This window comes from Manacus vitellinus, unplaced genomic scaffold, assembly GCF_001715985.3.
Source record: "Manacus vitellinus isolate BGI_N305 unplaced genomic scaffold, ASM171598v3 scaffold_20_pilon, whole genome shotgun sequence".
Taxonomy (NCBI): domain Eukaryota; kingdom Metazoa; phylum Chordata; class Aves; order Passeriformes; family Pipridae; genus Manacus; species Manacus vitellinus.
In genome coordinates this window covers 12,265,549-12,278,889 of record NW_021939471.1, presented here as the reverse complement: position 1 = coordinate 12,278,889, position 13,341 = coordinate 12,265,549, and the positions used below count along the sequence as shown (strand labels likewise).

Below are 13,341 nucleotides of genomic sequence, written 5' to 3'. Positions count from 1 at the left end.
TCTTGTGACAGATGCTTGAACTGAGCAGAGTTACTACGGGACATGCAGAAAGTTATGTAATTTTTCATGAAATGCATTTTTAAATGGTTAATGACTAGATTCCTGCAAGGCCTCACATTAATTTTAATTAATTAAGGTTAGAAAAATAGTAACTAACACCTCTGCCTAAGGAGGGACAAAGCTAGAATTTATCATAACATACAAAGTTGCTCCCAAGCAGTGTTTAGAAAAACTGCTCATCAGAAAATATGTGAAAATCATTGTCATCTTTACACTGCAGAATGAAAGACAAAAGAAAGGGAAACAAAACTATTGAACAGAAGTAAGGTAATTAAAAGGAGAGGGCATAATATGAAGGCACAAGGGAAGAGAGGCGGCTATTGATAAGAGGCTTTGAGACAGGAGTGAGAACTAAGCAGGTCACAGTAGGCAGAAGCAACAAACAGTGAAAATGAAACAGGAACACAAAAGCAAGCCACGAGTGGTAGCAATACAAGATGCTATACAAAGAATGAAATAGGATGTAACTATAAAGAAAGCTAACAGAAAATCAAAACACTAAAGAAAAAAAATAACAGCAACACCAGGGAAAAACTCTCTCTCTGTACACCCATTCTAACTGAAAATACTGCAAGCATGTTATATGGCAACTTCTGTTTGTTTTGTCAAAATAAATTCCGTGGCATTTTGCCTCTACTGGTTTCCTCCAGTACATCATTAGCTTCTTACTTTTCATCTTTAACTCCTTCTGTTAGCCTGATTTTCCCCCGTAAACCAAAAGGGAACTAAATAATTTTCTAGATTTAGTAAGTTTTTCCCAAATATTTGTATGCCACTTAGAAAGCTTTTAAATGCACTTTATAAAATTCATTAGTTTTACTGTGTACTGAGACTCAGTTCCCCTGCCATGTAACATCCGTACTGTACACAGAGCAAACAATAACTATTTCTACTACAAATATTGCAAAATGAGGCTGTCATGATAAATAAGTCTATTTAAATGCATTAACAATGTCAGTTTGCCAAAATACGTTATAAATCAATCATCACAACTTTAACACAGCAAAAAAAAAAAAAAATCTCACCTGATTATACACACAGCTATGCTGATACGTTCTATATAGGACTATTTTAATCTCTTTTATTTTTATTATTTCCAGCTCAGCATACCAGCAGATGACATTTACTTTTTAAATTTTTTTATAATAATCTGAATTACTACAAAATGAACATTATCTCCTCAGTAGATTTATATTTTCACTCCTAGATAACACAAAATTAACTAGGTTTTATTTCTACCCATATCTGAAATGCTGTCAAGTGGAAGTACTTGACTTGCACTCCTCATGCCTTAGAAATGCCAGTGCTGGAAGGTCAAAAGCAATATCTATTCCATTAGATTTTGCATATTCAAACTACACAGAATCTTAAAAATACATAAATCTAATTTCAAGTGATAAATACAAGAGGAATAAATTAATTCCATTTCCTCGATTTTCTCTAGTGAGAGTCTGCTGAGATGATGTTGCAAGTGCTAATTACACACCTGTTTCCTAAGGACCAAACCAATTCATTATGACCTTTAACACAGAATTGATTAGGAAGTTTATATTCATTCTTGTGAGGGTATCCTTGAAATAGAGAGTATAAGCACTTTAACTTAGGTTAAACTACAAAATATTAGACAAAATAAGGAATAAATAATAGCTTATGTTCAGTAACAGGAACTTGAAATGACATAGGCAGGGGAAGGTTTTCAACTCTCAAGCAAATTTACAATCACACGTGTAATGTTCCTCTCTTTGCCAACAGGTCAAGCATTTGCCCCTCCAACAATGCAGCCACAAACTGCCACAGCACACAGCAAAGGGACAACATGAAGGTTCTTCAGCACAGTGGCAAGAGAGCACATTTAAAATAACCTCACATATGACAACAGCCTTGGGAAAGTCACTGTGGTAGCCACAATGTAAAGCATTGAGTAAAACTAGCACACTAACATTTGAGGAGTGAAGGAAGGCACTAAGGGCTCACCTCTAATTTTTAGTTTCACAGGAAACACAGTCTGTGACTCGAGCTCAAACCTCTGCCTCACAGCACTCAAGAACAACTCCAAGCTTACCTGCATTACCTTCTGCTGAATCTCCTCCAGCTGTGTGCGCTTGCTTCGTTGTCTACACACTTCCTGGTAGCGGGTATATTGCTCTCTGAGTGAGTCCAACAGCTTCATGACCTGTGGCTGAGCAAGCAGCTCATCATCCATTGGAGACCAGGAGACCCCTCCATCTGAACCATTGAACCGACGCTGTTGTAACTCAGATAGCAACTCATGACCTTTAAGAACACAGGTAATGATGTGGTTAATTTAGATTCAAATCCAACCCCCCCAAAATTAGTAGTAAGTATGCCTGCTTGTAAACCATCCAACAGTGCATTTTTGCAGCTAATGATCTTTCATGCATTGGGCACATTTAATGATATGATTTTCATGCAGAACTCTGGTCACAGTTTGTGGGGCTGTATCAGTCATAAAGTAGAAGAAAAGAAATATGTTATATTTTAGATATATAAAAGAGATACTGTGAATAACATGCAAATTGACAATAGCATTGATTAATGTAAAGAAACAATTGCAAGCACATTCCGGAACCTTAAACAACTCTAAGTATTCTGATTCTTCAAAATGGTGAGTAGCATCTGAAGTATTTCTCTCAAACAATTTATTTTCTTATATTAAATGAATGTTCTAAGAAGCACTGAAAAACTGACCATATAATTTCTCTGTTGTCTTTCAGGATTTTTATAGCAAGTACAACACCTTCATAGAAAGTGTGGAGCTGAATACTATTTTTCTCAATATTTTGCTCTTACTTCTCTCGCCTTTTTCTTTGTGCTCTTAAGCACCATATCAGGGTACAGGCTCTCTACACTGCAATGACTTTCATATAGGCAAAAATAGTATATTTTGACTATTTAATCGTCTACTTAAACTGTTTGAAGCATGTTATTTTTAAGTTATGTCAAAGTTTTCAGGATGTAAACACCATACCACCAGTAAACCCAGATCATCAATTTGTTCCTCAAGAGCTCAATGAACAAGTTAAAATAAATCAGTGTTTGGTCACTAAAGGTATGTTGGTGTGAAAGTGTGCCAATTCAAGATCATCAGTTCTGCAGGTCTTAAAATGGTAACATGCCAGTTCACTAAAAGAAAAAATTACCACTTGAGTAATTGTAATACCTCAAGAAAAATGCAGAAGCATGAGACTCTAAATTCAACTGGTATTATTTAGACAATCAAAATGCCAAGAGCTTTGGAGATTGCAGCAAACAAGTTTAAATTACTCAGCATATATTACTGCGAAATGAAAATGTTTTAAGAATTCAAATACATTTTGCCATACTATAGAAACAAACATCTTGGATTTCATCCTTTATAATACTACACAGATAGCTTTAGAGCAAACAGACTTAAAGGCTTTTACAAGATATTACAGTTCTACTGGGATAATTTTGAAATTGTATTGTTTCAGCAGCAAAGGATTACCATTTTTCAAGGTAAAAATGTTTTTTTAAACTAAATTCTTATCAAATTCTAAGAACTATATATGTGGATTTGGAACTTATGAAAGGAACAGTACTTGTAATTATGGAAAACAGAAGCCTTTTATCTAAATCCTCAGTTTGTTCGTATTTATCCTTAAGAGATCGAAATGTTTAACTGGGGAGGGTTGATTTTTTCCCCCTCCCCCCCCCTCAAGATTTCAATACAGTGACTCTAACAGAGAAAAGCTTGCCTCTTAGGAACTTCCATGATTTAATGGAAGTTATCAAACTTAGTAGCTAAAAAAAAAATTCATTATGCCATAATTAAGAAAACAGAGAATGCATATAAACTAATGGGCTCAGGAGCCATCTGCTTACACAAAACTGAAGTGTTGTTTTGTCCAAAAATCTTACCATTAGACAAGGACACACAATTAGGCTAAAATCCAGTGACAGTGTCTACAGACAGTTCATATTTTAAAGAACTTCAAAGACTAGAGTAAGAAACTACTGTTTCACCTTTTAAGTCAAAACAATATTATCCCACTTCTAATAAATTTTTCATGGAGGGGGCAACATAAAGCCAGTAGTTCTCTATGACAAATGCTACATGTGATCCACACATTAGTTTATAGGATGCCATAAGGTAAGAATTCTGAACACTCAGACTCTGATCACCACCTTAACTTTATGCTTTCTTATTCCAAAAAGGCACTGATTTAAAAACAAATTTCTAGTCTAAATCGAGTCTATTATACTTCATTGTCAATAGGAAATTCACCCTAAAAACAACATTTAATGCTGAACAAAGAGTCTAAGCAGCAAAGAGTCAGTATGCTGACTGTATGCTTCACTTTTCTGACAGATGACCAGTTCAGAACTAGACAGATGTAAATTGTTAGAATTGTGCAGGAAAATGCAATCTGTACTGTAACCATTCAGTGGCTACTGAGACAGACTCATTCTATAAGGCAAACATATTGACATCATCTAGACACAAAGCATTCTCAAAATTAAACATTAGTTATGGTAATATTGTAAAGATGTTAGTAGGATTGTAAAAATATGTATTTAAAAAGACACATTTCAATTTCTTCCATTTCTTAGCATCACCTTTTTTTAACCCAAAGATTACATTAAAGGATAAGCTTGTCACATTGTGAAGATGGCTAAGATAATTATTGTGCCCTCTGTGCTTTCATTTGGGGCTTAAAATGAATTATGTCTCCTTACTGACCAACATTCTAGTTTTTTGACTTACTATACCTGTCTGCAATACCGTCTCAGGATCAACTGATGGAAGGAAGTTCAAATCTATTGATCTTGGAAAAAAGTAACAAACAAATTATTAAAATTTGTATTACAATAGCACTAAAAACTTCAACTAAGGCTAGAACTACCTGATGGTCTTAAGAGATCAAGTTTCCTCCCTCACTCAGTGAAGTCCTCACTTTTTCAACTCATTGAATCAAAACAAAAACGGAGCTGCATGTACTCAATAGTCAAATGAGCATCATCTACACAAAGACTCATGTATCTTCTTGTATACATTATAAATGTTTAGAATTTCCTTATGCATTTCAAAATATTTAAGGCATATAATATTTTCCATACTTGGATTTCAAATGAAATTTTATAATCCAAAAGGATTGATTTCAAAAAATGAATCACACACCTCTCTCTCTCTTGTTGAGTTCCTTTATCACTTCCGTTGTTAATTAGAGCAAGTTCATCCAGTAAAGATGTTGATTCTTTCGTGAACTTTTCAAATACCTAAGTAAGAGGTAGGTATTAATTTAAGAAAATTTTAAGTGGCTGTATTGAAGGCCTCAGTGCAAATTTATCCACTAGTTCTGTAAGTGTACTTCAATCCTTACACAGTGTAATTATTTCCCGACATTCAGATGGTAGGGTAGAAACCTAGTTTTGTTAAGGGAACAACTAAGAGTACTAAGATTCCTTAGGGAGATAGTGAATATAACTAAGGTGGACTGAATTCTAAATACTGAAAAAAATGAGATTACTGCAAAGCCTGTAAGTTTTTATGGACATATTTATTCTACATCTTCATTTAATCCTTTAAGAATCAAGGCATGTTACACAAACGTCTGACAGCTCACTTGAATGGCTTAAAATTTTGTGAAGATTTCAGCTTCTAATCACTATTGAAATGGACTATATTGTAACGAGTAAGTAAAAGAAAAATGTATCATTACATAGAAATATTATATAGAAAGAAATACCCTCATCAGTTTCTTTGAGCACAGGGGCTTCTGATTTCAGATAAGAAGGCCTGTACAGTCAGACACTGGGTACTGTTCAGATAATTCCTATGTGCCTGACTTCTGAGGGTTGGTTTCAGTTTTGCTTTTTAACAAAACTGAGCATGATTGGGTGCCTTAAGTGACAAGCACAATAACTTCCAGGTCATTTTGGTGTTAATAAATTAATAATCAATAGCTTGCCAGGGAACTTTCCTTAACTTATCTAGGACTACTTAAAATTTCAGGAAAACCAAAAAGGATCTGAGATGGACAAGTCTTAAAAGCCAATTTATAAGAGTGGTTTATAAAATACAAACTAAATTCATTTGCTAAAAAAGAAAAAAAATCCATAGCATGAATATGTATAAACAGTTGTAAACTATTTTTCAGCTAGTACCTTAAACAACCTTTCTGCCCACTTGTCTAGTTTCAGAATTCAGGAGTTGCAAAGATGAGATTCTTCATTAATATACAAAACAAGTGAAATAAACCAAGAGAGGAGAGACAGGAGAAAGACATTTTCAGTTGTAGTCTGAACAAAACATAAAGCAAAAGTCCCAGAGAGAGTGGAAGCACTGTTCTTATAAATTTTATGAGTGCAGGAATAGCTGAGTAGAAGCCAGATTTGTGTATATCAAACCAAAATGAAGGAGAGTGACAACATTAGATTTCCCTTCCTTACCCTGTGCCCAGGTGCTCCCAATTTCAAGCAGAGAAACAAACTGCCTTGCCCTAATCCACACATACATAAAGCCCATGCAAAGGCCAGTAGAAAAAAAAAAAACACACAGTAGACGATGCTTTCTCTGCCTTGGGTGAGAACACACAATTCACTAAGATTCAGCAGAACAGAAACAAAAGTGGTGGAAGTCCTCAGACTCCGTGAAGGGGGGAGTACTGCTGTGAGATTGGCTGCAAGATATGTTTGAAGGCTTCAGGTAGTTGCAGTTGCAACACACTGTGGCGTATTCCTTGTCCAGGACCCTACTCGGAGATCCCAGATGAAGACACACATTTTAAGAACAGACTGCATGGAAAAGGAACACACTGTTTCATTGGAAATTAAATACTGTTTTGAAAATTCTATTTAAGTAACTGAAAAGCAAGTAGCCATGAAAAAAGATTCTGGAGAGCTATGGCACCAACAGTTGCTTACACAATTTGTGTCTATTAATGATTTAAGGGTGTAGTTGCTCATAGACATTTACTGCACCTCTATGTACTGGGGAAGCTGCACTGACAGAGGTTTTGGTGTAGGACAGTTTAAAACCTAGCTCTTAGTCCACAGGAGCCAAGAATTACGAGATAACCTTGGAGGATATACAGACTCCAAGTATTTTCTCCTTGTTTTGGTCTTCTCCTACAGCAGGCAAACAATTTCCCTTTGTAGCAAGTATACCATACAGTCAGGCTCTTCTAGAGTTAGTGTAAGAGAGCTTCATTAAGGAACTTGTTGGTTCAAATTGATTACATTAGCTTTATCATCCCTTGATGACCAGTGTTAGTTATCACAAGACTATTCATGTTAATGAACTGCACTACTACACATATGCCAATTTCTTACACACTTAGTAGTTCCTACACAAATAAAAATCTCATGGCTCAAGAATGAGCCATTAAAAAAAACCCAAATAACAAACCCCAAAACACAGATAACTAACCAGCCTCTTATTCAACCAGTCCATGTGATCATAGGTGAGAGTTCCTCCAAAATCTTCTGTCAGTTGGCATGGTTCTATATATCGTGTCAGCTTGTTAGCCGATACTAAAATAACCTGCAACAATAAAATAGGTAACTTGTAAGTAATGCTTATATTTTCCTTAAGTATCTAAGAACTTGGGTTAAGTATGTCTAGAGATACTGAGCAGATCTTTCTGTGATTCAGAGAAAGTGACCAAAGTTTTTACTGTTAAATGCTTAAATGAAATATGGCTGGTTGCAGTTAACTTGGGCCTAACTCACAGGTAATTCCCATATGCAGTGTATATCTCATGCATAATCCTGTAAGAGCATCAGCTCTACCACCTTGTCTATTTACAATAGGAAAAAGAAATGTGTTTCCTGGATATCTTTTTTTCTGGTGGGAACTAATGCTTCATGATTAAGTCATACAGCATGCAATCCATTTTTAGTGAATATAGTAGCAGGCTATCATACTGCAAAGCACTTAGTATTTTTATCACTCTCTTACAATACTTTCAATCCCAGAGGTAAGTTTGTGCCATAAAAGTTAAGTGCCTGCATTTACTGAGCAAATATGCTCAGCAAAAGTTGTACCCTTTCCATGAGTAATCAAAAATTCAAACCTTAGTATGCTTAAAAGCTCATGTCATTCACCCAGGAGACAAATCTAGCTCATCAACTACATCAGGAAATACAGCAAAACATAGGTCTGCTGCTAGTCAGAAGACCAAATTCTTGCCTTAATTTCTGCATTCTAAAGGCTCCTGGCTGAGCTTATTCATATAAACTCAAACAAAAAGTTGGCAGCACAGGTTGCTTCAATGTATAATATGCTAAGCACTGAAAACCTGTGGAAAAAAACCCCAGCCTCTCTGTGGAAGCAGACATATTGGCAATACATACCCAGAAAGCAAAAAAAAAAAAAAAAAGGAAAGAAAATTTTGATAACCCATCAGATCATTCACATATTTTTGCAGGGGACAAGAATATGTGGAAAGAGCCAACTGGAAAGAGCCTTCTATTCCAGCTCCGTGTTCCTGCAGACATTGAAACTAAAGAATTCAGAGTAGTTCCAAACAAATAGTCTATTATTGTACAGGAAAATCTTTCAGCAACATCCAAATATATCCATTGTCCTGTACTCTTAATGGTTCGTAGCTGCTGTAAATGGAATTAGCCTGTATTTTCTTTAAGTAATGCCAGCAACCTGCCCAAAACCCAGATAACTCTAGGTCCAAGAAAGAATAATAAAAAAAAAAAAAGACGTTTGCTCTTTTGGCACACATTTATATTTTAGGTCATTTTTTACATTCCCTTTCATCTTTGTGAGTTCATTAAAAAAAGAAGAAAATTAATTTTGGTATGGAACTGAGGTAAATAGGGCAGCTGGTCTAAAAAAAACACAAATAGCTCAAAAAAAATGGAGGGACTGTATTGAGACCACTTATTTCTGATTTTAATTGAGATCCTTCAGGAAGGAGAATGGGCAAGGACTATGCTTTGTAAACTTGTACCAGGGGGACTTTCTTTTAGAAAAAAATTTCTCTTGCAGTGCAAAACCTGCATGACAAAAATAATTTAGCAGTATGAGAAAATAATCCTCTGACAAAAGAACCCACTCAAAAATGAGATTTGGTCAAACCCAAATTTCTTTTGCACCTTATTAGAAAAATTTGGAAAAAGAAAAACTTCCACCTCATTAATAAGCCTTGTTGTAACTTAAGACATTACTTCAAAACCCATTCATTCTCTAGGTTTCTTTTTTTTTAAACTGTTTCTTTTTTTAAACTGTTCACTGACTGTTCACCAGGCTAACTGCATAAATCCTGTCTGAAGACTTTCCAAAAAGTAAACAAATATTTGAATTTTTAACTAGGTGGTGGCAGAAGGGAAGGGTCCTGAACAGAATTTAGCTCTTGCTCTAGACCTAGACTGGTGCAGTGCTAATTTAACATCCTTAATATGCTTTACATTAGTAAATTAGCTTTGATATTTTCTAGATGTCAGAAGTGCAATTTGCTTCTCTGAAGCTTCTGAAATAATGTTTTAATCAGCTACTACAGGTTAATATTCCATAAGCACACAGACCAACAGCCAAAGCAAACAAAAATGTTGAAAAACGGTAGATGCGATGTGCATCATGAAGAGACACTTCTTTTCAAAATCCAGTAACAGTAATTGTCTTTTATCTTTTGTGAAAATAAATGTGAAATTATAACATCCTGAAAAGAGTTTTCCCTTATGAACTAGCATTCCACCTTTGCCTTTGAATGTCACAGTTCAACACAGGTACAGATAAGGTAATTTACAGTTGTAAAAATAGAAATAACCCCCTGTTTGCTTGCAACTGAAATGATTTTTTGTTTTTTTTAGGTTTTTTTCTATAGTAATTTTACTATGTTGACTCTAGAAAAAGAAAAAAAAAAGCTTTCTTAATCCAAAGTAAAAGTCTTATAGTTGGACTATAAGTAAAAGATTATAGTTGGACGTTAAAATGAACAGCTTAAACTTCCCAAGGGTGAAACAAACAGATGGTAAAACAGAAAAAAAAAAAGTCTAATTTATTGAATCCTTAAATCTTTGCTTCCCTTCCCACTTCATCCACCCACTTCCAACAACAGCTACAGCTAATAAAGCTGACAGTGGTAGTAGGTTTCGAACACTTCCTTTTTTCTACAGACAAAAACAGCCATAGAATTATCATCTGCACTGAGTTCTTTTTAAAACCTGGAAGTGTGGTAAAGCTCTCTTCCTTACTCTAGTCAGAAACTTGCTTTGTAGAACATTGGCCTGCTAAAACATTGTGAAAGCCTTTGCAGATATAACTCAGAACAGTGCTTTGGGAAAAGTAGAAGTGCTGTATTTTGTAATAAAATCCAAAAACCTTTATAAGAACTGCCAAATAAAACAAAAAAAACCAAACAAGCAAAAACAAACAAACCCCCCCAACAAACAAACAAACAAAACCAAAAGTCTGTACTACAAAGTCTTGTGCCTTAACTGCAAAATTCTATAGCTCAGGAGTCAAAATATATGGTTTTGACCCATGCAACATGTATGTTTTGTAATAAAAGTGCTTCAAATACTGTTTGCAGAAAGCTGACCTCTCTCTCTGCATCATTTGCTGTTTTCTGCAATAATTTTCACTGATCATCTACAAGGAGAAAGAGGCAGATGTTAAGATGAGAGAGGAATTCTGGATATTCAATAGGAAATGCAAAAGTGCCCCCAAAATGTTAAATACATCCATCTGAACTTTCTTTCTTTCTTGAGGGAAGTAATGAAAGAGCTCTTTAATTCAAATGTCACAGAGTCAAACACAGGAGCTATCTGAAGACAGGGTGCTGTAAAACTTCAGTAACAAGGGGCTTTTTTTTAAGTGTGTAATATCAGAGTAGCCAAACTACTGAATGAAAAAAGGAGCAGTTACTTTCCAAAAGAGAACACATCCCCTAAGAATACAAAATTTGAACAACTGAAATCTAAGCATATGATCATCTGAGCTAAGTAAATATCTGCATTTATCTTCACAGCTTGGTATCAATGAGTAATACAGTCCACTTCTGGGATAACTTAAGAAAATTATCTAAAAAAAATTGGATAGTGATATTCTACATCTGTTATTAGAGTAAAATTTTTATACTTGGAAATAGGTACAACTACACTGTAAGGGGACTAAATCCTATTTGTAATCTCAGGAGTCAGGTCTTAAAAATCAGATTTGGTTTAAAAGAATAAATGGTGTTTTCATTTAGAAAAAAAACATTACAATTAACTGGCATTTACACAACACTGTAAACCTAAAAATACATTCAATTTCCCAGAACAAAAAAAGGCAGTCCTGGCAAAATAATTTATGAAAACAGAGAACATAATGCATTACATCCACATATCTATATTGTGCGTAATTTGTTGGTCTGGGTTTGGTTTGGAGTTTTTTGTTAATTTTGGGTGGGTTTTTTTAATTTATTTTTTTTACATGTCAAGCAACCTAATATCCAACAACCAAAAAGTTTGATGATGTTCACAATACTTTCTAAAGAATTTTTACCAGGTGTGCCGAGGTACTGAGAAGTTCATATGGACTGAATTCTAATTGTTTTATAAAGCACAATCAAATCAATATTTGGCTTTTTTTTTTTTGAAGTTAACTGTGCTTCTTCTCCAGCAAACTCATCTGCTGGAAAAACTTCAGTATAGCCTCAACTATTTTCCTAGTGATTTTGCAAGAATAACTATGGCACTCTAAGCAACCAAAGATAGCTGCCCATATATCTACTCTGACAGTGATTCATTGCCAGAGAACTGTAAAGTGAAGACTTCCTCTTCCTGAGGAGAATAATCTTATTTTTTGATGCTACATACTATTTCAATCCATTTTTGAATGACTATTTGATTAAAAACTGAGTAGCTTAAGGTGTTATTTGTTAATATGGAACACTAATTTAAACAAAGATCATTTTCTATAATTTTACACTAAGAAACACAAGTTAAGTATTTATCTGGCCAGTATCATGGAAATCTGGCCTACTAGAAACCCAAGAGCAGCTAGCAGAATCTAGATAAACAGAAGACAAACTGTCAGCTCCACTCCCAGTCACTGCCTCCTTCACTCATGGTTTTACCCACTCATTCACCTTTCCCTCTAGGGCTTATGATAATCAGCACATTGTCCTTTTTCCATCCCAGAGAAGAGAAAATAGGCACAGATCCTGGTATTTTCCAACACACCCTTTTTTAGGGCTGAATTCAGAACATGATGTAAACTCAGGCTTACGGGCTCCAGCTCCAGAGACAATTCCCTCATTTGGCCCAGGTTTCTAAAAGAAAGGACCCACTGCCTCCAGAAGCAACAAAGATACATGCAGATGAAAAGAGAAATGCAGTTAAATATAGTTTTGATAGAAGATTGGAACTCCTATATGCATTTTTCGAAAAGTCCACGAAAGCTACAAATTTTGTTGTCTCAATCTTAAAACACTATACTGAAAATGGACAAAAATTAGGTACCTCCTACAAAGTGTTATTCATTCTTCATTCTGTGGACCAATACTCTGTTTATTACCATCATTCTTAAAAGGTAAATTAGAGACCTGAGATTTTCCAGAGCAGATTCTGCAGATAACTATCATAAGAAATTTCTGACACTATTACTAGACAGTTAAGAGTTGTCAGCTGCTACAGTGCAGGTGTGAAGCATTTAGAACTGCTCAGACTTTGGATTTCAGGACTGTGAGGATGCTTTTGCTATAAACTCTATTTTTTAACTAAATCCCAGTAGTTTACCACCTGGTTTTCCCTTTCTCTTTTTTTTTTTAAATTCCCTTGATTTCTTATCTCCCAATCCTAAGTGAACTTTTAATATTTCTCCATGATTTCCACAAGGATAAGGATAGCAAGTACACTTTCTTCCTCCCTGCTCTTGACAAACCAATTTTCAAAGTACTAATCTAATACCTAACTCAGGCTCAGAGACCATTTTTCCTCCAGGTTCCTTAAATGAATGGCACACACAAAATAACCCCACCAGTCTGTCGGTAATTTTTGAATTGTGTACAAATTTGTACATTTCATCAATTTGTATGGTACGTTTTTTTATTCCAGTTATGCTAATTGTCTTCATATGAAAAGCTCATGATCAAATACAACACACTACAGCTACTAAAAGTTTCACATCACTATGCGGATACAATAAAAAAGCAAAAAGCAACACCTCTGAACTCTCCAAAGCACAGACATTTTTATACTAAAATCCTGTTCTTCAATCTTTTAAAACATTAACAGTATTAAGTATTGCAGTGTAATATATGCAACATTTTGGCTGAAAGACAGCCTTGTAGCAATTAA

At 34.9% G+C, this 13,341-nt stretch overlaps 1 protein-coding gene across 4 annotated transcripts in view; it reads right to left on the bottom strand.

The window, feature by feature from the left end:
• SESTD1 (SEC14 and spectrin domain containing 1) overlaps positions 1 to 13,341 on the bottom strand; it is a 55,050-nt gene that overhangs the window by 16,517 nt on the left and 25,192 nt on the right. For 3 of the 4 annotated variants that reach the window (XM_029959510.1, XM_029959511.1, XM_018071816.2), the window contains 4 exons: positions 7,472 to 7,585; positions 5,222 to 5,319; positions 4,813 to 4,868; positions 2,123 to 2,334 (listed from right to left, as the gene is read on the bottom strand). In XM_029959510.1, the coding sequence (XP_029815370.1) occupies positions 2,123 to 2,334; positions 4,813 to 4,868; positions 5,222 to 5,319; positions 7,472 to 7,585 (480 nt within the window). The remainder of the gene's footprint in view (positions 1 to 2,122; positions 2,335 to 4,812; positions 4,869 to 5,221; positions 5,320 to 7,471; positions 7,586 to 13,341) is intronic. The other variant, XM_029959512.1, reaches the window with a different exon arrangement.